This window comes from Caloenas nicobarica, chromosome 3, assembly GCF_036013445.1.
Source record: "Caloenas nicobarica isolate bCalNic1 chromosome 3, bCalNic1.hap1, whole genome shotgun sequence".
Lineage (NCBI taxonomy): Eukaryota > Metazoa > Chordata > Aves > Columbiformes > Columbidae > Caloenas > Caloenas nicobarica.
This window is the reverse complement of record NC_088247.1, coordinates 2752315-2777727: the sequence shown is the minus strand read 5'-3', so window position 1 is coordinate 2777727 and position 25413 is coordinate 2752315. Positions and strand designations below refer to the sequence as shown.

Genomic DNA, 25413 nt, shown 5'->3' with positions numbered 1-25413 from the left:
GCGTTTCACAAACTATTTGCCCAGCCTGTCCCTCCCAAGTGAAAGCTGCACCCCCCCTCCTCTTTCCTCCCAGTATAATTAGCACGTCCCAGTGCTGTGAATGGAAACAATATCCTCCCTCCGAGCTGTGCCCCTCCAGGGAGATGCTTCTCACAGATGGTGAAACCCCCAGCCAGGGAAAGGCCTTGTGGAGGAATTCGCCCTGGGGTGATGATGCTGAGGTGCCTTGTGCTGGTGCAGAAGTTGCGTCGCTGTGGCTCATGGCAGGGTTTGCATGAAGAAAAATTCCAGAGGTAGGGCTGGAGGGAGCCGTGAGAAGTTATCGCTCCCCTCCGCCTTCCCGCAGCCCCCATGAAACCCAACATCCAAGCCGAAGACAGTTCTTTGGGCTCTGAGGACATCTCCGTATTTGAAGAAATATGCAGAACCAATTATACGTGAATCTGTTTTCCCTTTGGCAGTTAGAGCTGAAGGAACGCTAAAAGGGCGATTTTGCAGATTTTAAAATAAATTCTATATTCTGAGCAGGAAAGCTTGCAAGAACTGTATGTTTGCATTCATTATTGTCCACGTACTTCAAAGACACCAGCACCTCTTTCTAGCAAATAAAAAGGTGGTACGAGATCCTTTCCCCAAAAGAATTGCTGTTTAATTTTACATATAACAGAGAGACCAATGATAACTAATACCAGAGGAGAAGATGGAGGAGGAAAGACAATTTGGGTGACACCCACTATCCCCAGCACTACACGCATCTGGCAGGTTTCATCCCATTTATTTAAATCAGATTCCAGGTGACTTGACCTGACGTAAAAAAAAAAACCAACCACCCTCCGCTTGCTGCTCATCGTGCCCAGCTGCAAAGCGGGGATTATATTTATCTCCATCGCGAAGTACTCGGTTTCAGAAAACGTTGAGTGCGGTTTGCTGAGGCCCCAGCTGGAAAATACCACAAGAAGTTCAAAGCCCAGTTTCATCCTGTAATCGGATCCTCAAGTTCACAAGTGCAAGAACCAACTGTGCAGCCCAAACGCAGGACGATCCCTCTCCTGATGAGAAACCCTCGGCCTCACAGGGCTGAACCGAGGAGCTGATGTTTCCTGCTGCTATGGACAAAAACTCCGTTTATTTTTAAGGTTTTGCCACCATGTTTGGTCTGACCTGCGGTTATTTTATTTATTTTTTGTTTTTTAACTTCAAGGCATCTTCCTAACCCTCGCGCTCACTTGGGATGCTCTGATGCTCCTCCTAAGAACATGGACATTAATCCCAGTGTCACTTAATTGCCAACTTAATATTTGTTTTCTCTCTGCCTTGACAAGATATCCTTCAAGTCAGACAGCCATGAAATGATAGATATTGAATGCAATTCTTCTGGGCGACAAGGGCTACCTTCCAAAATCTTATCTCAAAACAACTTGGAAATGTGTTATTTATTTATTTCTGTCATACAACCTCGAAGGGCCAAAGGATTACAATTCTGAATTTGGTTTTTTCCCTGCCCTTGCTGAAATCTGGCCTTTCAAAATAGCACAGAGAGAATCCATGTTTTGAACTGAAATAGCAGCTGCAAGCGTTTTCAACTGTGACCATTTAAATGAGATATTTTTGGTTGTTTTCTTTTTGCATCCTCGCGTTATAGTTTCGTTTGCGGTTTTTGCAATCAGTAGCTGTGGTTGAGCCGTCTAACGGGGATAAATTGTAATATTGTTCAAACCATCTCTGATTATTACCGTTGAGCTCTTTTAGCAAGCTGCCTTTGCTAACGAGCCCATTAATAACTGTGTTGGTGGAATATCAGAGGTTGCTCTGTGAAACCAGACCCAGTCGCCATTTAAAGCCCCGGTCTATACGTTGGGTTACGGTTCATGATATTCAATGAGAAGTGATCATTCAAGTGATTTCTAACGGACTGAAACCCCACAGACCAGCGAAGCAATGCTGTCTGGCTTTGTTACTCCCAGACTAAACGTTGTGGTGGGGTTTTTAGTCTCAGCAGCGGTACTGCTGTGTGCTCAGCACAAAATACCACCTGTTTTTGACCATGAGCCAGCACTGGGCCCTTGTGGCCAGGAAGGGCAATGGGACCTGGGGGGATTAGAAGGGGGGTGGTCAGTAGGTCAGAGAGGTTCTCCTGCCCCTCTGCTCTGCCCTGGGGAGGCCGCATCTGGAATATTGTGTCCAGTTCTGGGCCCCTCAGCTCCAGCAGGACAGGGAACTGCTGGAGAGAGTCCAGCGCAGCCACGAAGACGCTGAAGGGAGTGGAGCATCTCCCGTGTGAGGAAAGGCTGAGGAGCTGGGGCTCTGGAGCTGGAGAAGAGGAGACTGAGGGGTGACCTCATTAATGTTTATAAATATATAAAGGGTGAGTGTCACAGGATGGAGCCAGGCTCTTCTGGGTGACAACCAATGATAAGACAAGGGGTAATGGGTTTAAACTGGAACACAGGAGGTTCCACTTAAATATGAGAAGAAACTTCTTCCCGGTGAGGGTGCCAGAGCCTGGCCCAGGCTGCCCAGGGAGGTTGTGGAGTCTCCTTCTCTGCAGACATTCCAACCCGCCTGGACACCTTCCTGTGTAACCTCATCTGGGTGTTCCTGCTCCGGCGGGGGGATTGCACTGGATGAGCTTTCGAGGTCCCTTCCGATCCCTGACATTCTGTGATTCTGTGTTTTCCCCAAGAAGGGCCTGAGGTGCTGGTGACAACTGAAGTGTGGGAAGGTTCATCTGCAGCCACCCAGGAGAGGAGTGGCAGGACCTGGGGTGACCCTGAGCCCCCCCGCGTTGTAGAACACAACCCACAAACGCCATTTGGGGCGCCCCCCTCACACCCCTCTAATCTCTAGGACTACATATCCCAGCATGCAACGCTTCCCCTCCGGGCGGGGGGCCGCGGGCAGGACTACAACTCCCAGCGTGCAGCGCGGCGGCTCGCCGGGAGCGGGAGGGGTCGGCGTGGCGCGCTGCACGCTGGGAGCTGTAGTCCGGCCGGACGTTGGTCACGCACGGTGCCTCCCTCCCACCGCCCCCGGCCTCACCCCCCGCCCGCCCCGCTCCGCGCTCCTCCCCGCGCCGCCGGGTGTCCCTCCGTAGACGGAAGCCGAGGAGGGACGAGGGAGCCGGGGAAGGTCGGAGCGGCGCGATGGGGGACTCCAAAGTGAAGGTGGCGGTGCGCGTCCGCCCCATGAACCGGCGAGGTGAGACCCTCCTCCCGCAGCGACCCCCGCGGGGTGTGTGTGAGGGGATCGGGCCTGAGCGGCTGCGGGGGCGGCCGGCCGGGGGTACCCTCCCCATAGGTGTCTATAGGGGCAGGTGTGCTTGCCTGGGGGTGTATCGGCGTGTCCTGGCGCGGGGGAGCCTTTATATATGTCGGTATATGTGTATTTATTTACTTATTATGCTCCTGTGTGTAGGTACAGGGAGATTGGGGGGTGAAGCCGAGCTGCCTTCACTCCTGACATCTTTTTCCTCAACTCGCCCCGTTTTATGGCTTTCTTTTAAATATATATAATTTTTTTGCCTCCCCCCCTGCGGGGTACACCCCTCTCCACACCTCTTACACCTGCTTTTTACAGCCCTGTTCCCTGCTCTTCCTTCTTCCTGCTTTCTGCAGTTTTGGGGGACAAATCCCTCTTTTTCTGTATTTTTCCCTGTGCTAATTCAGCCCTCGGCTCTCCAGCCCCTCTTCTTACCCCTCGGTGACTGAGTGGGACAGAGTTAACCAGGTGACAGAGGCACTATAAGTACAAAAGGAACAAAAACAAACAAGAAAACATGGAAGAGGAAGCATGAATTGACAAGGAAAGATTTTTTTTGTTTTGTTGGGTTGTTTATATTTTTCCCCCTCAGCGAAACTTGCCTAAGGGTTATGTTAATCAGACCGTGGTGTAGGCATCTGTTTAAATGTTTATTACGTGTCTTAATTAGAAAAAACTTGTTCTAGACTATGAGGAAGCAAGTATGAAAAAGCAACTTCAGCCAAGGAATGAGGAGGTGAAGAAGGCAAAAGTCCAAGAAATGTGTAGGGTGGCTTTTTCCTCCAGATTCTCACAGGAGGTTGCCAATAATTCCTTTTGGGGAAAGGGAATCAAGTGAAGTCAGTTTAATAGCTGAAGCAAAAAGGGAAGACAGGGGAAAGCTCTTTATCTTTTATGTGATCTGAAACAGAGTAACTCTTGAATTCCTTTCAATAAATAAGTAAAAAAAAAAAAAAGGTTAAAGTATCAAATACAGTATTTCCATAGCTTTTAAAATAAAAGCAGGGGAATGTCAAACTGGGTTCACAAGAGCTCTCAAGTCCCACATCCAAACCAGAGGAGACAGAATTGATGTCCTTACAGCCGGGTGGGTTGGGGCAATCGAGGGGTTTTTGACCAAAATCTGCATTTTGTTAAGGCTCTCAAAAATGAAGAGGGACCCATTCTTGGGGAGAATTGCTGGGAGGAGATTGAGCGACAGTGTAGAGGAGCTGGGATGGAAAGGAGCTGCGAGGTGGTGCCTGGTTTCAGTGACAGACGTGGCCTTTCCTCTGGCTCGTGTCCCTTTCCTGTCATAGGTCATTTCCTTGGCTGTGACCCCGACATCTTCTGTGCCGTGCTTGTTACCCCCGGGGTTATACAATAATTCAGGTTGGAAAGGACCTCTGGAGGTTTCTAGTCCAACTCACTGCTCAGAGCAGGTCGAATTAGATAAGGTTGCACCAAGCCTCATTCGGTCAAGTTTTGGATCTCAAAGGATGAATATTTCACCTCTCCCTCCTGGTGTATATTCTACATATGTTCCACCCCAGTTTGTGGACATGTGAGTGATCTTCAAGTTGTTTCCAGCTAGAGACTGAGTTCTGCAGAAAATGTATGTGGGGAAGAAGTACTGAAAGTAAAGGAGGAACAAAAAATGATGGAAGAATATAGATTTAGAGCAGTAAATCTACTTGAAGCTTCTGCCTTGTTGGGGAATATCCTAACACTGAGCTGCACAAATCTGAGGGAAGGGGAGAGTGTATTTTTCTTACCTACTAAATGTTAAATTTAAGAATCTGTGTAACCAATTTTCTGAAGAGTCATCCAGTTGTAAGACTTTGGTGGCTTTGCTTTTTTAATAGGCTTTGAGGCAAGAGGCGGCTTTCTTGGAAGGTCTCTAATATGCACTTTGTTCTAAGTTGTGTTTGTATGAAGTTCTGGGGCTTTGGACCTGACGCAAGTATTTGTTTTCTTCAAGATCACGAGTAATGTTCTTTCCTTCCCTCTGCACCGAAGGGCTTAAAGCTGCAAACCTCTCAGATGATTACAACTGTTGGAATTTAAGCTTTAAAATATTCTCAGTGTTTACTTGTGGTGGTGGTGGTTGTCTTTAGTGTTTGAATTATGAATTTCTTAAGGCGAGGGTTTATTAGGTTAATAAAAGCGGTGTGTTAAACTGTTACTAATTTATACAGCTCATAAAAATGCAATAGGTTCCTCGCATGCATGTTGAAGGGATTTCTATACCAAATATTGGTTACTCAAAGTACTCTCATTTCAAGGTGATAATATTGAGGGTCCAGCTTCATTCTCATGCAAAGTGGTGATCTATAAGTTTATGGTACTAATTTTTAGCAGTGAGGGGAAGCATTCAGAATTGTACTTAGGTTTCTTGTTTTGGTTTGGGTTTTGTTGTTGTTTGGTTGGTTTTTGTGGTTTTGTTTGGTTGGTTTTTGTTTTCATCTAGGTTGCTTTTTTAGCCTCGTTCTTCGAATTAGACCCCAGTCTTACAAACTGTGTGTGCGAGCTGTGCTTTTGGTAAAACTGTGAGTATGTCAACACGCAGCATCATGTCTAAAGTTGTGGGCTCTGCCAGGAGGCAACAGTGACTTCATTTTTTGCATGCTTTCTGCTTTGCAAACCAGAGTCTCGATTAGCATGCTAGTACAAATTCAATAATCGAGCGCTCTTTTGTTAGATAAGACACAGTCTTCTGTTTTCTTGGTTTTGTCATTCGCAAAAATATTTCCTAGTGCACTCCTTTTTCAGGTGGGGGTTTGATAACAATCTGTAAAGCTCTTTTGCTGTTATATCTTAGAGTTGCAGTGGATTTACTTTTACAAATGTTGCCAGTGTTTGACTCCATTTAGCAGAAATTCATTCTATGTCAGGTAGATGCCGTGCAATGCTCATACCGTAAAGCAAAGCAAAAGACAGCTGGAGGCCTTTCATTAAGATTTGTCTGAGTGTTTTGGTTTCAGGTGATGTTGGTGTACAAGCCTCCCTTAAGTACGTTTAAGCCCTTGTGTTTCTCTGTGCCTTTGGATGAATTTGCTGTAGTGTTAATTAAAACATAACATCTTTTATCAGTACTAAAAGAGTATGACTTATGCTCAAGGGTACAGCTGATGACCTTAAGCCAGTCGAAACTGCCGCTGTTGTGTTGTTACATCTCACTTGGGGTAATGCTTTTCTGTTTGAACAAGAAAGGCAGGCAACTAACTGCAAAAAAATGTGTTTAGGCTTTGGATGGATTTATTGAGGAGCAATAGAAGCACCGAGGCTGGTGGGTTTGCCAGGTAGATTTAAGTTGTGTGGGACCACAGCTCATATACCCTGTAAATATACTTTCAGATATTTATTATGTTTATGTGTAAATTCATCCAGACTAGTGTCTATGTTCAAACACGCATCTTTTTGTGCTTTGATGATAAAGATTCTGTCTCCAGTGTTTGTAAGGAAGGGATTTGCTTCTGGATCTGCGCAGGCTTCTGACTGCGGTGTTAGGTGGTAATTTTACGTCCTCCTACTCTTTGGAGGAGGTTGCATTTCCAGTCACTTGAAATGTTTTTGGTTTTGAGGGAGGAGGCGGGAGTTGTTCCTGTGGTTTTGTTTGTTTGTTTTTTTCCCCACTGGAGATTACAACAGCAACAACTTATCTATAAATTAGAGTTTGTGCAAGCGGTCTTACAAGATTAATGATGGTATTAGAATGGATGAAATGGCACCTGTCGTATCCTGATGGCAATATGCAAAATGCAGGACTTTTCATCACCATTATCCATGTCATAAGCGAGTGCCTAAAGTTTTTAATTTTCCTGGTGATTGTTGAGAGCCTTTAAGCAGTGTTTGTAGTATGAGCAGGATTAACCCAGAGATAGAGTGACAAATGGGTAAGGCATGTAGGTTTAGTGTTTCATCTTGAGTTTCTTAGTGGGACAATTGTATTTGAAGAGCTCCTAAGGTGTTACAGGCTCACTCCCCACTGCCAAAGAACCAGCGAGACTACTCATCAGTCCAATGTGGATGCCACAAAGGCAAACAATTCTTGTGCTAATTACATCTTTAGACTTAGCCTAAAGCGCAGTATGAGATTACCTCGCTGCTCTGGTTTCGCGTTTGCTTGCTCCTCCTGAACTCAACAGAAGATCAGATACACACACCGTGAATAGTTCTATAATATCTTGGCTCTTGGGGGTTGGTGGCAGAGCAAACGCTGTTGCATTTCGTTCCTGTTAACTCTGAAGGCCGTAACAAAGCGGCAGCACCGGGTGGTGTGTGGAACTTGCTTGGAGCTCTTTGCTGCATCAGAAAGTCGCCAGATTCATTTATTTACTTGGTCTCCATGAGCTGAGCGGTGCACACAGCCGCAGAACCGACCGGGAGGTTAATGTCCAGGTACACAGTGTCTTTACTAAACCCATTTGGCAGAAAGTGAAACAGCAAAAGGTAGAATAATCGTTTGGGTTTTTTTTACCATTCGGACAAGGTGGTGTTAACATGGGAGGAGAGACTGGTTTGCGTTCAACATGCTCATGAATTTGAGTTGACTTGCAGTTTGTCATCAAGATTAGATAGTGTTGTGCGCCCCTCCAGATGCACTCATACATATTTAATGAACTTTAATTGCCGCAAACTGAAAATTTCATGAGTTTTATTTGTGTAGTTCATATATATATATAGCAGAGAAGCTTGAAAGATGCCCATGTAGACTTCAAGTTGGTAGGCTTAAGGGACAAGTCAAATTACTGTATTTTTTTCAAGAACGTATCTGTTACTATGTCTTATAATTAATGGCCTAAGAGTGTTATGACATTTTTTTTCATTTAGGTTCTTAGCCTTGACATTTAGATGTATTTTCACTCTCTCATGTAGTCAGTTAGTTTTTCCTTTACTTGTGGTGGCTTCTACGTAGCAAAGGGCAAAGAGAAAAGTCACTCTAAGGCAACAAACGTTGGCACAGAGACTTGAGGACCTGTTGTCTTTGAACTTGCTTTCAGATTTCTTTTTAAAACAAAAATGAAAAAACAAATAACAGCTTCTTTATTAGGTGGCATTTGTTTTATCTGTGTGATGAATACACTTTTAACTATTTTTGTTGCTGTTTAAACATTTCTCTGTGTTATTGCCATTTGGTTTTTTTAGACCAGAAAGAAAGGTACAAAAAAACAACTGTAATTTCTTACTCAATGCAATTGAAGGCTCAGGCCACAACATTCCAGTTCTAACCTTCAAGGGAATGTTAATCTCCTGAAAAGTCTACTGGCAATTTAAAATATAAAATTTCTGTTGTCTCAGTCTTTACAGGAGATTATTTCGAGCTTTTGTATTTGGGGCCAATTTTGGCTTATGAGCTTAGTGCGTGCACTTTAAACCTTTCACATTTTATTTTTTATACTTCACTTAGCTTTCCTGAAACTCTCCAAGAGCAGCTGTGCTGATTCCCAGAGGAGCCCCAGAAATGATCCAAGGCTGGAACAGCTCTGCTGGGAGGACAGGCTGAGAGAGTTGGGGGGTTCAGCTGGAGAAGAGAAGCTCCGGGGAGACCTTATTGTGGCCTTTCTGGACTTTAAAGGAGCCTACAAGAAAGCTGGAGAGGGACTTTTTACAAAGGCATGTAGTGATAGGACAAGGGCTGATGACTTTAAACTGAAAGAGGGGAGAATTAGATGAGATATAAGGAAGAAATTCTTCCCTGTGAGGGTGCTGAAGCACTGGAACAGGCTGCCCAGAGAGGTGGTAGATGCCCCATCCCTGGAGACATCCCAGGCCAGGCTGGACGGGGCTCTGAGCAACCTGAGCTGGTGAAGATGTTCCTGCCAATGGCAGGGGGGTTCAACTAAATGTTCTTTAACGTTCCATCCAACCCAAACCATTCTATGACTTTTTATACTCTATTGAACCCACTGTCCTGTCTCCAAGAGGACCTTTGGTGTCAGCACAGGTGCAGCTGCCCTAAGTGTGTAGTGGGACCAGGACGAATCCGTCACAAATTTTATTCAACCTGTGTTGTAACACCAGGTTCACACCTTTATTTCAGTGTGGTTTAGGATCAAATGGTATTTTAATTCTTATTTGAATTATTTGGTATGTCTAGGTGACCCTGCTTTAGCAGGTGGGTTGGACTAGATGAACTGCAAAGGTCTCTTCCGACCCAAACCAGTCTGGGATTCTGTGAAAGGGCTGAAAAACTGCGAACCATCAGAAACTACTTTCTTAAATTGAAATCTGATGGAAAAATTTATGTGGAAATAGAGGCTCTTGATGAATTGGAAATGCTTTCCCTTAATTCATGTTATACCATGTGAAAAAAAAGAGTATATAAAGAGGAAAAAAAGGAAGGTCAAGTAAGTTGTAACAGACTTTTCAGCTACTGTGGCTGTTGTACTAAAGGTGTTACGATGCATAGGCCCAATTTAATAAGTTGCAGATAAAATGAAAGATGATACATTAAATTTAAGATTATTTCAAACTGCTCTGTAAAAGCTATTGATTAGAATAATTTTGTTTGGTTCTGAAATACAATAACCTTAAGTTGGGATGACTTTTTAGGGTAGTGGCTGCAAAAGCTCCAATATCACTCGAGTTGAAAATGTCCAGTATTTTCCAAAATACTCCTCTCTCCTCCCTCCAGGATTCACAAATACTCTCTGTCTGTGCTCCAAACTTCAGTACATTTTTAATTTATACCTCTGCTGGTGTTTCCTAACACTGTTGTGGAAAGCTTGCTATGCTGAGCTAAGACAAAGGGAATGTAAACTATAATACCTGTTGTTGGGAATATACCAGTGCCTGCTGAATCCACGACTGTGTGCACTGCTCCTGGTTTTGCTTTTCCTGCTCTCCATTGCTCTCGATTTGAAACACACCAAATTTCTTAGGCTAGTGAAAAAGCCCACAGCGTATTGGTGATGCAAATTCTTTTTACAACACCCATAAGGCTTATCAAAGGCATAGTCTATTAGGATTTACACATGAATGTGTGGTTTGAGCTAGGATCTGTGTTGCTTCTATCCCAGTCTTTTTTGTCTTAGGAAACTTTTGTGGGGAGTTGAAAAATCAAGGGAAATGGGAAGGAGAAAGACCTCCTTCAAGCCCCACCTTCCAGTTTCACGAATCAAATTAAAAAGTCCTCCGAGAGACTCCCTGTGAGTAGCTTGGGTGCACCTGACTTAACAATTACTCTTACACTCAGCCCAGCTTTGCTTAACACATCTGCAGCTGTGAAATTTAAATGTGGAATAGTGGCTAACGTAAGTGTTACCCTTTTATTATGGACATCACAGCTCTCTGACTCCAAAGCTGTGCAAGAGGCTTTAATTCCCTGCAATAAATGTTTCTTGAGATGATAAGTTGGAGTTTTAATTTTTCAAAAAGCAGTTAGCTGATTAGTTTCTGGATTGGATGAAGCAAATGAGTAGTTGAGTGTGTTTGCTTGGTAATGACTGAGAGTAGAAGCGAGTTGGCGATAGTAATAGGTGAGATTTGAAGCCTTGTTGAGGTACAAGATTTGTGATAAATCTCCAAAGTTTGACAGTGGGCAACTTCTGCCATCTTTTCACTGCTCTTGATTTTTGTGATGCCTGGGAAAAAAACAAACACACAAACCCAATGTGTGTACAGTGGAAAGAAATAATAATACCAAGCCTCAACCAAGGAGTCCTTACTACAAGATGAGCCACTCGGTGTTTTTAGATTGGCACGGTGATCATATTGTCTTGAAGCATCCTAATTTTGCTTGTTGTTCAGGGGCAGCAAGGGCTCTGATTACCGAGGAGATAACTAGTAGAGGTAAGGGTGGAGTCTATGTGTGATCATACCCCAAAGGGCAGGAGGGTAATTTGTCTCTAAGACTAACCTGCTTTAGTAATATTAAAAACTTAACGAGGTGGAAATTATGATGATAGGATTTTAAGTTTCATCTCTCAACTTACCGGACGCATTGAAGAAATCAGAAAGCAGTCGAAGAACATGCTTTGTAATGGAATTTGTAGAAAGTATATGATATGCTATTAAACCAGAATTTAAACTCTTTTTTTCAGCTAAAAGGAGATCTGCCATGTGAGTCTTTTGCCAAGGTAGCTGGGATAAGTAGCCTGAAGGCTATGTAGATACATAACCCAGCTGAGAGGCTGAATACAGGTGTTTCTTAGGGATTTATTTCATGGGACACCAGGAGCTGATGTAACAATTCGTCTCTGCTGGGAGAAGGTCTCGCTCTTCTGCCTCCTCTCTCCCCTGTACAGCTCTGCTGGCTTGTTCGTGCGGCCTTTGGTGTTCTTCAGACCTTTCACTGGGCTGTTGTAAATTTTTATGTGTCTGAATACATGCATTTTTCATGTTGGGTAGTTTTCTGCCATTGAAGTAACTTAAAGTGACTTACAGAGGAGTCTGGTGAGCAGAGTGGTGGTGGAAGGTGAGCGACAGGCACAGGCAACCAGAAGAAAGGATGAGACTTCCCCGATTGGCAATAGCTGTCGGGTTGGCTCACCACATCTTCCGAAACTGTGCTGTCCCCTCCCTGCAGGATGCCTGGGTGAGGGATTTTAACGTTACCTTTGTGATGATGATCGTCAGACAAGGTGTGTTGGATGTGATTAATTGGCTTTGAGTCTTGCTTTTCCTGTGAGGACACGTGGCTTTAAGGACCTTCTGTATCTTGTCTGTGTGCTTTCTTAAAGCTATTTCACAAAGAGAGCTTTAATGAACACCAGCAAGACCTTGAGTTCGCTGGGCAGTCACAGATGCAAAACCTGCCATCAGTATTCTCTCTCAAGAGATGGATTAAAACATGTGAGACCATACTGCTTATATACAGAGTGCATGTACCTTATGCTTTGCACAAGGGAGGTGGCATGCAAAAAACTTCTTCAGTAGTTGAGGAAAAGCAGGTCACTGCAATACAGAATGTTAATCACTAACCAGCCAGACCGAGATAAAGTGGCTTGTCGGATATGGGATGTAGGAAGAATATAATTTCATCTAAGCAAGCATGTATTGCATATGAATGAATTTGCTTTCAGGGTGTGGAGAGAAATGAAAATAAACACTAGCTTCTGAACCTTGTCTGCCTCTTCCTCTGCAAAAGCTCAGTTTAACACCAGAGGAGTGGTTTTGTTCAGAAGGATTTCAGTTTTGTGTGGCAGCCTGCAAACAGCAAAAGGCTATAGCATTTCTTTCAAAACACATCAATGAAAGAAACTTCCTCTTATTATGTTAAGAGTAGCAAGAAGTCTGCAAGGTGCCGTGCAATAGTTAAGATCTGCAGTCTTTGCCTGAGAGATTTGCAGTCTGAGTTTATAAGGTGCTGTAAGGTGAAAGAGCAAGTCCAGGTGACAAAGAAGGAAAAAGCAGAGATGAAGGAGGATGAGGATTACAATTAACATGATTAGACATTTGGGTGATTCAGCGGAGGTGTTGCGCCCCGTATGGAGGTTACGCAGCGTAGTCCCTCGTCATCCTGGGGCGTTGCAGAGTCCCGTCTGGGTGTGACGAGGGTGTCATGTTTACGGGTATCGGTGCTTGGCTGCACTTTCCAGGGTCGGCATCACTGTTAAGAACGTAGGACCGGACCTATGTCCAGGCCCCTATGTCTGTAGGCAGTGACTTTGATTGCAAGTGCCTCTCTGCTTTTTTTTGTTTTCATATCTAACTCCATTTGTCATTGGGTGGATACCTTGGATGGTTGTCAGTATTATCTGAAGCTTTTATTTTGTTTTCCCCGCCTCTGCGGCTAAGAATTCTCACACATTCCAAATATTCTTATTACTCATAGTATACATCCCGTTGCTTAGAGTCATTCGGAAGAGCTGGGCTTTCCCACTGGGGAAGGACAAGCCCTTTTCTACACGCTCGCACCTCAGTTATTTTTGCTGTGACTTGAATTTCTCGGAGCAGGTGCCCCAGGACTGACAGCTGGCATTGCTGCATCACAAGAGCGGCCAGGGAAAATGTGCCGCAGATGGTAGGGGCAGCTTTCCCTCCGAGCGCGCAAGGCATTGAGACAGCAATAAGAAGAGCTGTCAAAGTGGTACCGCGCCTAATGGTTCTTTTCCCCAGCAGAAATTTCGTACTGCCTTGTAGATGCTGATTGTCCTTCAGTAAAAGCAAAAGTGCTCTTTCTTGCTTTGAAAAGAGCGCATGCTTTAAAGCTGGACGGGATCCATCCCGTCAGAGTATCTCTAGAAGTGGAATTTGGCAATAGTCCTGTTTCTATTCTCTAGCTGACGGGTGGCTGTCAGGCTGCATGAATAAATTTGGTGGCTAGAGGAAGTAATGGTGTGTATAATCCTCGCGCTTTAGGAGCGGTACTTGACACTTTCTCATTTCTTCGTAGAGCTTGATCTGCATACAAAGTGTGTGGTGGATGTGGATGCAAACAAGGTTATTCTTCATCCTGTAAACACCAACCTTTCAAAAGGAGATGCCAGGTAAGATTTTTGAATTAGGAACGTCAGGTTTTGTAAATTAAATGCGGCTAACAATTAGGAAATGTAAGCCTTGGTAGAGGGCTTTCAGTTTAAAAAATAATAAATGTTATTTCTGCAATGTAATTGCCATCATCTATAAAATATAGCTGATTTTACCATGTTGGGAAGATGCTTCAAAAACCTGGTGCTTCCTGCATTTGCTTCCTGCTCTAAACAATGTGTCAGCGATTAATGGGTCTGTGAACTGTTTAGTTTCTTCTCATATCCTATTATGGAACAGGAGAAATTTAAATCTGCAAAATAATTGAGCAGGGCACAGTTTGTCGTTTTGGAATGAAATTAATTTTCACAATTATTTTCTCATAATGGGCTTATATTCATTATGTAAGAAGGGGAATGGGAACATGCTGGAGAGGTGGAGCTCGAGGAGTGTTTTGACAATGGGGCATTATGTGCATCGAAAATACTTGGAAAGGTGGCTGGGAGTAGGGACCAGTTTATGTCAGAACTGGCATCAATTTGTTAAACTACTGTGAAACTGAAAAGTCCTGTAATACTTGATAGGGTTATGGTTGTGACTAATTTATTGTTTATTTGCAAGGGGAGGAAATGAAAAATGTGTGCATGAAACACAATAAAGGGGTGCAGGAAAAGGCAAAATGCGTTGCTGGACATCTATAGTCAATCATGATCTGTTTTCTGGGGGAAAAAAAAAAAGAACTGGTTTTAACAGTGACAGAAATGAGAAATTCAGTTAAACACATAGAAGAGCGTTGTTTAAACGCAACATATCATTGCTTTTTCATGTAAAGGTGAACTGTGTGTCAGTGGCCAGTAGAAGTAATCTTTACCTGATCTCTTATAATTTAAGTTTTTTAAACCCGAGTGGCAGTAAATGGAAAAGCGAAGAGATCATCAGATACAATAGGTACTTTCTATTGTCATCAGCTGAAAGCCTTGTTAAAGGCAGTGGGACTAGAGCTTTAATAAGTTACTTAAAATCAAACAGACTGTGTGTGGTGAGGTGGTTTTGTTTGGATCAGTATCTGCCTCCTCCAGAGACATGTGTGTTGTTCAGCTGCCAAATACCTGTGTTGATTCGAGCCTTTAAAACTGCTAAAAATGGCAGGAAATTGAGTTTCGTACTTAGTCAGAGCTGGACTAAAAATGTTATTTGTAGTTTTTCCAAAACGTGGCAACCAATCAAATGCTGCCTAGTTTATACTCCCTAATATATGTTAAAAACAAATGTTCATACTGCAGCCAGGAGAGAATAAATCACGCAAATTGTGCCCCCTGGCAAGGGAGGAATCGGTTGGCAATTGCGTTGACATTTGGCAATTGCGCTGACGTCCCAGCCAAGGTGGTGAGCCCAGCGTGAGAAACCGCAGGCCAGTCCAAAGAATGCTTCATTTGCATCCTCACAAATACCCATGTGCTAATCTAAGCAGGAAGCATCGTAAATTTATCTGGGGGGATTTAATAGAAGAGGGAAAAGCGGAGGCTCATTAATGGCACTGAAGGTTTGGCTGCAAACAGTGAGACAACGCATCTCAAAACCAGAGTTGGAGTAGTGAGGATTTGGAACAGTGTCCTATCTAACATGCAACACCCTTGAGAGGAGCTGCCACTAAATTGTTTTGGCTCCTGCAGGCTCCATCGGAGGAATCTTAAATATCAGCTCAAGGAGAAGGTTGGGTTTAGTGTCATTTTTTCGAAGTTTAGGGGTTGATTTATGCTCAGCTTCTGTTTCCAAATCCACCATCAACAACTTGGTGTTGTGCTCTGGAATAATTCATTTTGATTTCAGACTTCTTTAGTGTCTGAAGTGAGCTGAAGGAATTCTGGCAAACCTAGAGTGGTCTTACTTAAATAAACAAAAGCAAATAATATTGTAAATAAACTCTTTAGACGCTTGCAAAGCAGAGTAAGTTTGAAAAGCATAAGAGCTTTGCTGCATGTCGCATTAAGATGCCAAGGTCAATTTAGGAACTGGGATTAAAAAAAATGAGAAACAGAAATCTGTGCTGTCACATGCCCACTTGTCGTGACTCAGCTGTGCTCTGGCAGGGAGTGACATTTGGAAGAACAACCAATGACTTGAAAAATAGGCATATTTTCCCATTTACACCCTCTTTGGTAGAAACCAACCAAGTCTGGGAGGTGAGTAGGCGTAAATAAATAGTTTAATGGGTGAATTACCCTGTGTCACAGTTACACGTATTTGTCCCGTTTTCCCAAGGTGGTCCTTGCAGGCCAGAGATCGACATAATGTGTCTGTCCGTCTGCAAAAATCTCTGCCAAAAATCTCGGATCAGTTAAAATGGCAAAACCCGAGTTATTGTTTTCAGTTGTCTCTGAGTTAAAGAGGAGAAACAGGCTGTGGAGTTCCCAAGCGTTACCCCCACCTCTCCTTCTGATTTCCCAAGGGGATCTGGGAATGAATGTGCACAGAAAAAGTCAGAAATGGCCACTCTGTGAATGTCATATTTGGACAGACGCCCAACCTCGGAGTTGTGTGGGACTTTTGGAGACAGTGGGTTGTGTTGACAGAACTGCCACTGCAACATTTTCAGGTCTTCAGGAAAAGAGCATCTCTGGCTGCTTCAGGTTTTGCATTAAGAATTAAGGAATGTTTGGAAAATTCAGGTGAAAACTGATTGACCTCTGTTTCTCTTGTGTCTACAAACTGAATATGTTATTTACACGTTTCTCTGGAGGCTTGAGGATTAATAAATGTGTGCAAAACACTTGCTCTGAAAAAGAAAGTCTCTTTTCATACAACTTCAAAAATCTAGCATCCTCCTGTACCAAAAAGTACCTTTCCTGAGATAAACGCAGCAGCTATTTTATTGAGCAATCCTTAATAGTGCAGTGCAGGTTTCAGTAATCTGATCATGTCCAAAAGATCGATTTTTAAATCTATTGGGTGGCCTCCAGCCTGGGTAGGCCTTGTTACTAACCTTGGGCTATTATGGGGTGGGTTTGGTCGAGTGGCGGTTTCTCATATTAAAATAAAAATTACATTGTGTGGAAACGGTCAGTCTTTAGTTGCTTTCCCAAAATCATTTGCTACAGACCCTTGAGTTTTGTCCCGAATTTCCCCAAATGACCTCTTGGAATTAAAACCTGCCCTCTCAAGGATGTGGGGACCTCCGGGGATTCGCTGGAAATAAATAATATCATTAGCACGACCTGTCGACATTTTTGTTTGCCTCGTGTACTTGTCTGTTCTCTCTGTTGCAAAGGTCAAGGGCAAAGTTTCGTTATCGACATGGGATTTACTGCATGCTGCCGAGATTACTCACAGCATTACGACTTGGTGGCTTGGGCTTGAAAGAGGGTGTGAACTCCTTTTGGTTGAAGTGAATAGATTAAGCCCTAGGCAACAATTGGAATGTTTATAGGAATTAATTTTTTGGAAAACCTCCAAATAGACTCTAATTACTCTAGGTTCCTTTATAGCCCCTTTATTTTTTTGTTGTTGTTGTTCCTATCAACTTGCTCGCGTTGTCATTTTGCATTTCCCAAACAAGGCCTATTGAAAAGACTTTAAAAATTATTATTTTTGACAGCTTGGTCAAAGGAGTTTTATTATATACCACAGACGTAACTGTAACTGATGTGTAACTGATACAATCTCAGAAATCAATTCTGTTTAGTCTACACTATTTTTAAAACAAAGCATTTATTAAATCTGCCCAACAAACCACCTTTGAGCCTTTTTATTAAGAGAATTTGCTTAAAAATGAAGGAGGACTGTTGCAATTTGTGGTTTATAGGTGCTTTCCACTCTCGCTTTGCAGAACAGAGATTCTAGAGGCTGTCCCCAGGAATGAGTGCAGATAACTGAAGCTGACAAGTGTGTTAAACCAGGCTGGCTTTTTCCTTTTCAGCTATTGTAATATCTTTATAATTAATGCTTTGTAATAGATATTTCAATAATTGAGTACCTTTATGAGTATTTTTTAAAAGCGGTTTGCTTTTAAGGGATCCATGCATGTAAACAAATTTACTTTTGTATGTCCACACAGACTGGTTTTGCTCATGAAGTTGTGATACTTAATTTGATTGAGTTCCCAGAACTCCTTACAAAACGGAAGGGCCATACTGTTATCTTAGACTTGAGGATTTTTGTAGCCTTGCAACGTCTGAGCTTGATGATTTCTGCTTTGAGGAACTGGATGAAGCCCAAGTGTATTTTACTTGTAAAGGGACACTTTCATAAGGTTCTTCTACCATTCCAATTCCCATTTTCTTTCTGAGACAGCCCTGGAAAAGGTCGTGGGGAGAAATACTTTTGGACTGCTTTCCTTATAATTAAAACAGGGTCGCCTTTCAGAGCTGTCGGTGAGTGATACTTACCTTGTCGTGGCTACTACTAATAATACTGCCAAAGAGAAATTTCTTCCAGGATGAATTAAAAATTGTTGAGAGAATAAAACCAATACTCACAGAATTTTCTGAAAAAGGACAATAAAAGAAATCTGACTTATGCAGTAAGTAGAAATTGCTGATCTCAGAGGAGTGATGGACTTCAGGCAATGGTTGGTATGAAATATTCCAGTGTGTTAAAACTTTCCGTAGTTCGTCTTCAGGCTGAAGTTTTTTTTCTTCTTGTAAAGCTGGAGAACCTTTTAATCCTTTGGAAGAAGAAATGAAGATTAGGATCAAGACAAACTGAATACTGTCAAAGATTTAGCTGTTGAAAAAAATGGTATTGGAAAACAGTTCTTGGAGTCTCATGGACTAAGTGACGTTAGTTCTCTCATTTTGAAGGGTTAAATGTGAAGTGGATGAATGGTAACAAACACATGCAACATCTAAATAAAAATAGAAGGATTGGAAGGGCAAACACATTTTAAAACAGTATTGCTATGGTCATGGGAATTAAAACTGTGTGTGACTCTCTAATGTGGCTCGAGAATTTTCCTTAAAACCGACGAAAAGCTGAAAATAAGTCACAACTTATCAGCTCTTGCTGTGTAGGGTATTATAGATCCTGCGCTCTCGCGGTAAAAATGGAAAATGCTGATCTTAGCGTAGCCGACTGCATGGGAAATGCCTGAATAGTGAGGTGGTAAAACTTGCACAGAAATTGGTTTCTTTTGCAAAATAGGGAGTGTGTCGGTTGGAAAATATACATTAAGCAGTGAAAATTTTGTCCTAACCAGTTATAAGTAAATAATTTGTGATGTGAAGCATATATATTACTTTTACAATTCACTAAAGGATGTGACATATGTGGAATGCTTGGCAAAAATCGCGGTTAAAGGAAGGTTTAGCAAAAATGGAAAATACGATGATTCTGTTTATCTAGGTGATAGTATCTTATAATGTTTGCATAATTAATCAATTCTCCTCATATCTTCCAGAACAGCATGCAGACAGTCAAGATTCCTAGAGAGGAAACTCTGATTGGATTATATAGGTGGTTTTGTATGTGTGTGTAATTATGAACTGGAAAAGCTGCCTGGTAGGAGTAACCAAGAAGACGGCGACTTTTAAAAATAACATATGATAGCAGGAGCACGTAGGGCTGCACACTTCACTTTTTCTGCCTTAGGAAAGAATGTGCATCATCAGAAAATGGGGAAAGGGAATAAAGACAATGCTATAGATGGAATTAATCTACAGAACTCCTTGTCTCTCACTGTCTTCTTGGGACAATTATTGGTGTATAGTCATGGAAAAACACAGACATTTTCTTGAAAATACACCAGGCTCCTGCCTGATGTTAGATAAGAACTGCTGGAAGAGCTGCCTCATCTTAAGCGGTGTTTTATGTGTGTGTCCCCAGTTCACACATTTTTCTTAGAGGTATCAGCTGTTGGACGCAGCAAGAAATTGAATATTGAGCTTGATGGACCATTTGCATGATGTGGTACAGTCACTGTTAACAGCAAAGCAATTTAAGGGAAGAAATATTATTGTCTTTGGGTGAAAATTAGTCGCACTGCACATGCCTTTGCTTCTCTGTATCTTTCCTGGCATTGTATTAATTCTTGCTGCGTGAAACCGCTTGGGATAGGAACAATTCAGATGAGGATTCGAGTGTGTGGAAACGCCACTGACCGAGCAGTTGGCCGTGTAAGGGTTCGTATTGATGCATAAAGCTCTAAGTGAGGATGAAATTTCTGGGTTAGATGTTAGTTCAGTTTTGTCTTACCAGGGAACAGATTTCTGCAGCGTTTCATAATGCAGAAATGTTGCAGGAAGCTGTGGGGGGAGGGAGGGCGGTTGTGTTGCCCAGACTGAGAGCAGCCAGCAGAAAGGAAAACCTGGATCTCTCATCCGTACCGGTGTTTTGTGGGCACAAAACAGCTCGCAGGGAATTCGTGTTTGTGAAAATAGCGCTATGAGATTTTCCTGTATTGCTGACTTTGCCTGTACAGTTCCGTTGCATCTCTGTATGCAACTCTCACTTCAAGCACGACCTTGTTCTGTAAAACGATGATTGTTTCTGATGAGCTCCCTCAGGTATCATAGAATCACAGAACAGTTTGGGTTGAAAGGGACCTTCAAAGCTCATTCGGTCCCACCCCTGCCATGAGCAGGGACATCTGCACCAGCTCAGGTTGCTCAGAGCCCCGTCCAGCCTGGCCTGGGATGTCTCCAGGGATGGTTCATCCACCACCTCTCTGGCCAGCCTGGGCCAGGCTCTCACCATTGTGCAAACAATTTCTTCCTCATGTCTGGCCTGAATCTCCTCTCGTTTAGTTTAAACCCATCACCCCTTGTCCTATCACAACAGGCCCTGCTCAAAAGTCTGTCCCCATCTTTCTTATGGGCCCCTTTTAAGTCCGGAAAGGCCGCACTGAGGTCTCCCCGGAGCTTCTGTTCTCCAGCTGAACCCCCCAGCTCTCTCAGCCTGTCCTCCCAGCAGAGCTGTTCCAGCCTTGGATCATTTCTGGGGCTCCTCTGGCCCCTCTCTAGCAGGTCCATGTGTGTCCTGTGCTGAGGACCCAGAGCTGGACCAGCACTGCAGGGGGGTCTCACCAGAGCAGAGCAGAGGGGCAGAATCACCTCCCTGTGTTTTATTGATCAGGTTACCGAACAGCCTAAATAAGTTAGAAGAGGGGGAAAAATAAGCCTCACGTGAAACAAAGTCATTTAAATGTTTGAATGAAATTGTGGCAAAAGCACTGCTTTTTCAGTCTATTGTTAGAGTTTATTTTATAGGAAGCCATAATTAACCTAGATCATGCACTCCATAGGTGTGCATTGTGAGGCATTGGAACAGGCTGCCGAGGGCAGTGGTGGAGTCACCATCCCTGGAAGTGTTTAAAAGGCGTTTAGACGAGGTTCTTAGGAACATGGTTTAGTGCTGGAGTTGGGCTGGGTTATGGTTGGACTCGATGATCCTGAGGGTCTCTTCCAGCTGAAATGATTCTGTGATTCTATTAAAGCTGGACTGCATCCGGCTGCCAGTCATCTGTGTTTTACTGAAAAATGTCTTCTGACAGAACAATTTTGTGTCTGAATAATTCTGCATTGCTGCAGTACCTAGAAATAATTTTCTTTCTTAAAAGTTTAAAGGTCATCTGTTTGTTTCCCTCGGAAAGATCTGAAATCGGAGAGCAGTCGGGACAAAGGATGGAGACGATGTTTTGAGGACGGCAGGGCTGGCACGCAAGGCTCTGTCCCTGTGCACCTCCAGAGTCTTTCGTGAGCACAAGGAGGTGAACACTTGCTGTATAAAATACTTATATTGTGCAAAATGGAGAAGCAGGAGAGAAGGGGGTTGCTGCAGTACAAGTTGTGCTTTAGGGGAAGCGTATTTGCTACAACTCACGTGCTTTGACTCGAGTAAAAGTGAAAATGCGAGAGGGAAACCCTCCACCAATTCTTGTCGTGGACAGAAAAGTTAACAGAACTTTGAACTGTGCTTGTGTGTGTCAGTGTGCTTAAGGAAAGACCTGTATCCTATTAAGTATTGCTTAAGAAAATAAAACAGTGAGAGTGTTTAATAATTTCTTTTATAGACAATTCCCCTCCCACCAGTTGGGTCACACCTATTTACTGCTACCTTTTTTGTGGCTAACATAACCATAGCAAATTAGGGTTATCTGCTATTTAAAAACTCTGTGCCCATATCGTAGGTGTAAACTACTTTTAACCTGAGCCATATCCTCTTGAAATGAAAACTGAGCGGCCAGACTACCACCAGGAATCATCCCTGGCCACCTTATATTCCTTAGCTGAACATGAAATAAACCTTTTTTGATCTTGTTGCTGATGTGGCCAAGACATTAATAACCTGAGGGAAAGATAATAGATGAAGAATTAATTGGGTTCACATGTCATGAGATCTCAAGCGTAACCTGCAACTTGTGGTTTGTGGATTCCTAACCTCTGGTACGTCATCTTAAAACCTAGTGCATTTGTAAAGTACCTGCAGCCTTCATCCTTCACTGAATTGAAGGCTTTTAGTAGGCTATATAATCTAGCAGCACGTTTTGGAGCACCCTTAAGGTCGTTGACCTGCTTGCAGAGGGTGTTTGGAAGTTGGTGGTGATAGTTGCTAAGCAGCTTGTCCTTCACACAAACTTCTCCGGAGTTGGCAAAGGCTTGCGATGGTGAGTTATCTGCAAATAGAAAGTCATTTGTAGTCCCTTCCCATTGCAAAGCGGTATCGGCAAGAAGGGCCAGTTCCAAAAAAAGAAAAAAAAAAACCCCACCCCCAAACCTCCCTCTTTGTGCCATATGAACACATTAAATATTTGAGGGGAATGCAGCTTTAATTTAAATCTCTAGAGCAATCTTGAGAGAACTGTCGGCAGTTTTGTGTTTAAAGCCAGCCTGTATCTGCAGCCCAGAATATCAGGCCATTTAAGCTTCAAGGAGGCTGTGATGTGTTAATTGTTGTCTTGACTTGTTAAATCCTCGAGTTAAAACAGACAAATCGCTTTGCTTTAAGAAGAGTCTGGAGTTTGGCTCAGTGTCGATCTTCTTCTGGACTTCGGTTTCAATTGAATTAGGATTTGACCCAGTGTTTTCCAGTTTAGCCCGATGGCTTTTTTTAACTTTGCCGCAACGTAGGTTTATCTCTTATGAAAATAATTTAAAAGAGTGTAACATTTGATCTGACTGCAGTAATTCTTTGAAATTGTAGAAATCAAGTCAAAACTCTGTTTGAATGTATGAAAATAAAGAAATGACACTAACAAATTACCCCGTGCTATTCTGACAACACGAACCGGACAAAACATGGGTTGGTTAATGAAAGCTGGTCTTTAAGTTTGAAACATTTGTTTCTTATATTGATCTAATATGTTAAGTGAAGACTTAAAGGCTATAAAGTATATTTTCTGTTATCAAATCAAATTAAGAAAGGCAGGGAACTGACCCAGTGGCCACAAACTGGGAGAGAATTAAATAAGGGTCGATCTTGAGATCTGCCTTCAGTATTCTGAGTAAGTGTTGCAGCTGTTATGGGAAATTATTCCATCTTAATTTTCAACTCTTGAATAATTCTCATGATATAAGACTATGAAATGGGTTTAGCGGTCAGAATGATGTTGAATAATACTCCTGCAGGATGATTTCAGTGGCTGGAGCTGCTGGATTCTGTGGAAGGTGAGAGATGCAGTTCAGGAGGTTTGAAACCCTCGGCATTGGGAGGTATTTGGAGTGGCAGCCAATGCCTGACACCTTCAGTGAGGGTTCATCAAGTAAGTTCATACCAATTTTAAGAACAGAACTTAAAAGTAGATATAAAATGAGTCTATTACACTTCTTAACTGCCTTAAACAGGTTTTATTCCCACCAATTTTGTTTGGAGGATATTTGAGATCAAACCCCAAAATCTGGATCTCAGATTAATATGATTATAAGATCAAAAAACGCGCAAGAGAGGAAATTTGTTGCCATCCAACATGATTGAGTAGTAACAGCCAGAATAACTTTGTGCTGAACAGCTCTAATGCTCTTTGCCGCAGTCATTTTAGATTGTATAGAGGTGGCCCTCAAGATAATTTGAAATAAAATAATCTGAATATCTGGGGCAGGACATGCTTTGATGAGGAGGTGGTTAAATGCCTAAAGATATTAGAAGTGATTGTAGTGCATGTATTTTTATGGTCAACTAGAATATATAGGTAGATAATATCCCATATAGTCTTCTGAATTCCTTAGATTTTGGAAAATTTGGAAAATTAATGGAATATTAAAACTGTCAGGGCTTGTTTCCTAAATTACTTATGGGCATATTATGAAAAGTGAAGACAAGGAGAAACCTTGTACTTCTTAGTGGCTCGTATTCACTGTCCTGAGGAACTTTGGACAAGTTTTGGGTGTATTTGTGTGCATCAGTTTGAGGTAACTTGTCTATTTTTTGTGGTGGTGGTGGTAATTTTAGAATTAGAAGTTCAAAAGCTGATAATGTTACACTTGGCGCTCCATTGCACTTCAGGGGGTTCTTCTGATTCTGGCACCGTCTTAGTTAGAAATAACACTGCTGAATGCGGAGGAAATTGTTTCTACATATGTTTGTTTTCAAGCTCTTACAGTAAGAAAGGGAAAATTGCAATTGTTGCAACACCTCAATATTTGCTTCAATATTTCATATTATTTTACCTATTTGAATTTCAGTAGATGGGAAAGAGATACAAGGACTTGTTGTGTGGGTTTTATTTTTCTCCTTTTTTTTTTTTCTCTCTCCTCTTTCTCTGAGGAGAACTCAACAATCAGCAAAACGAGGGGATGTTTTTCAAGTTTTAGATCCCTCTGCATGACGAGAGGAGACAGAAGATGAAGTGATACATTGTTTAGAAGCCGAGTGCTTAGTTTATAGTTAAGTAATAATTAATAGATGTATTGTAAGTAAGCAACGAAACAATTATAACTAACATCATCAATTATTTCCCAGTATAGATGTGTGTCAAGTTTTTCAAAAATTGTAATGCATATGTCATAATTATGTGAATATAAGCAACACAACAGCATCCAGTCTTTGGAGCACTGATAGAGGATGATCCCCAGTGTTGATAAAATAAAGAATGCCGCTTAACAGTACAATTGACTCTGCTGTTCAGTTTATTTCTTCATTTCAACATGAAATAAAATAACAGCGCTTTAAAGTTCACAGAAGCTTTGCTAAGCATATACCGTCTTATGAAACATGTAAAGCCCAATTGGCTCATCAGCGCAGAGAGATGCAATCAGGTGAAGTAGTGATTTTTTTTTTTTTTTTTTTTTTAATTTTCTAAATGAGTGTAAAGGAAGAGGGATGGAGTTTTAAAGATATCTTGGGAGAGCAAGGATGCGCTTCAGGTAAGAGCAGTGGCTGCATTAGGGATTTAGATTTTGCCTCAACCCTGTGTTACATTTCTCTGCCCGTAGGACAGTCAGATCTGATTCTTTTCCTCCCTTTCCAGCTCCCAACACAAATCTAGCATTTTTTTCTGTTGTTTTGGGTTGTTCTGTAGTGCAAGATGGTTTTTATTGTTTGTAGAGGCTGTTTTTTATGTTGTTTGAGGAGAGTGGGTTTTGGTTTGGGTCGTTTTGTTGTCGTCTTGGGGTTTTTTGTTTGGTTGGGTTTTTTTTGTTTAATTGTTTGGTTGTTTTTTTTTTTTTTTTTAAAGCAGGAAGCTTCCTGTGCTGGTATATAATTAATTAGGTCACATAACTCAGCGGGACCAGAACTCGAGGCCTCTATATTGTGGTAATGACGTAAAGAAACCCTATATCTTAATGTGTATTGTCTGAGGTTCTTAGGCCAGTCCACTTTCATTTTTAGAAA

The 25413-nt window shown here is 42.3% G+C and overlaps 1 protein-coding gene across 5 annotated transcripts in view; it reads left to right on the top strand.

Moving 5' to 3' along the window:
- The first annotated feature begins 3079 nt into the window (after positions 1-3079).
- The window catches only part of KIF13B (kinesin family member 13B), a 126632-nt gene continuing 104298 nt past the window's right edge, over positions 3080-25413 (top strand). For 4 of the 5 annotated variants that reach the window (XM_065630770.1, XM_065630768.1, XM_065630769.1 and 1 more), the window contains exons 1-2: positions 3080-3198; positions 13577-13670. In XM_065630770.1, the coding sequence (XP_065486842.1) occupies positions 3144-3198; positions 13577-13670 (149 nt within the window). In that variant the 5' untranslated portion in view covers positions 3080-3143. Of the gene's footprint in view, positions 3199-7557; positions 7639-13576; positions 13671-25413 lie in introns of those variants that run through there. The other variant, XM_065630771.1, reaches the window with a different exon arrangement.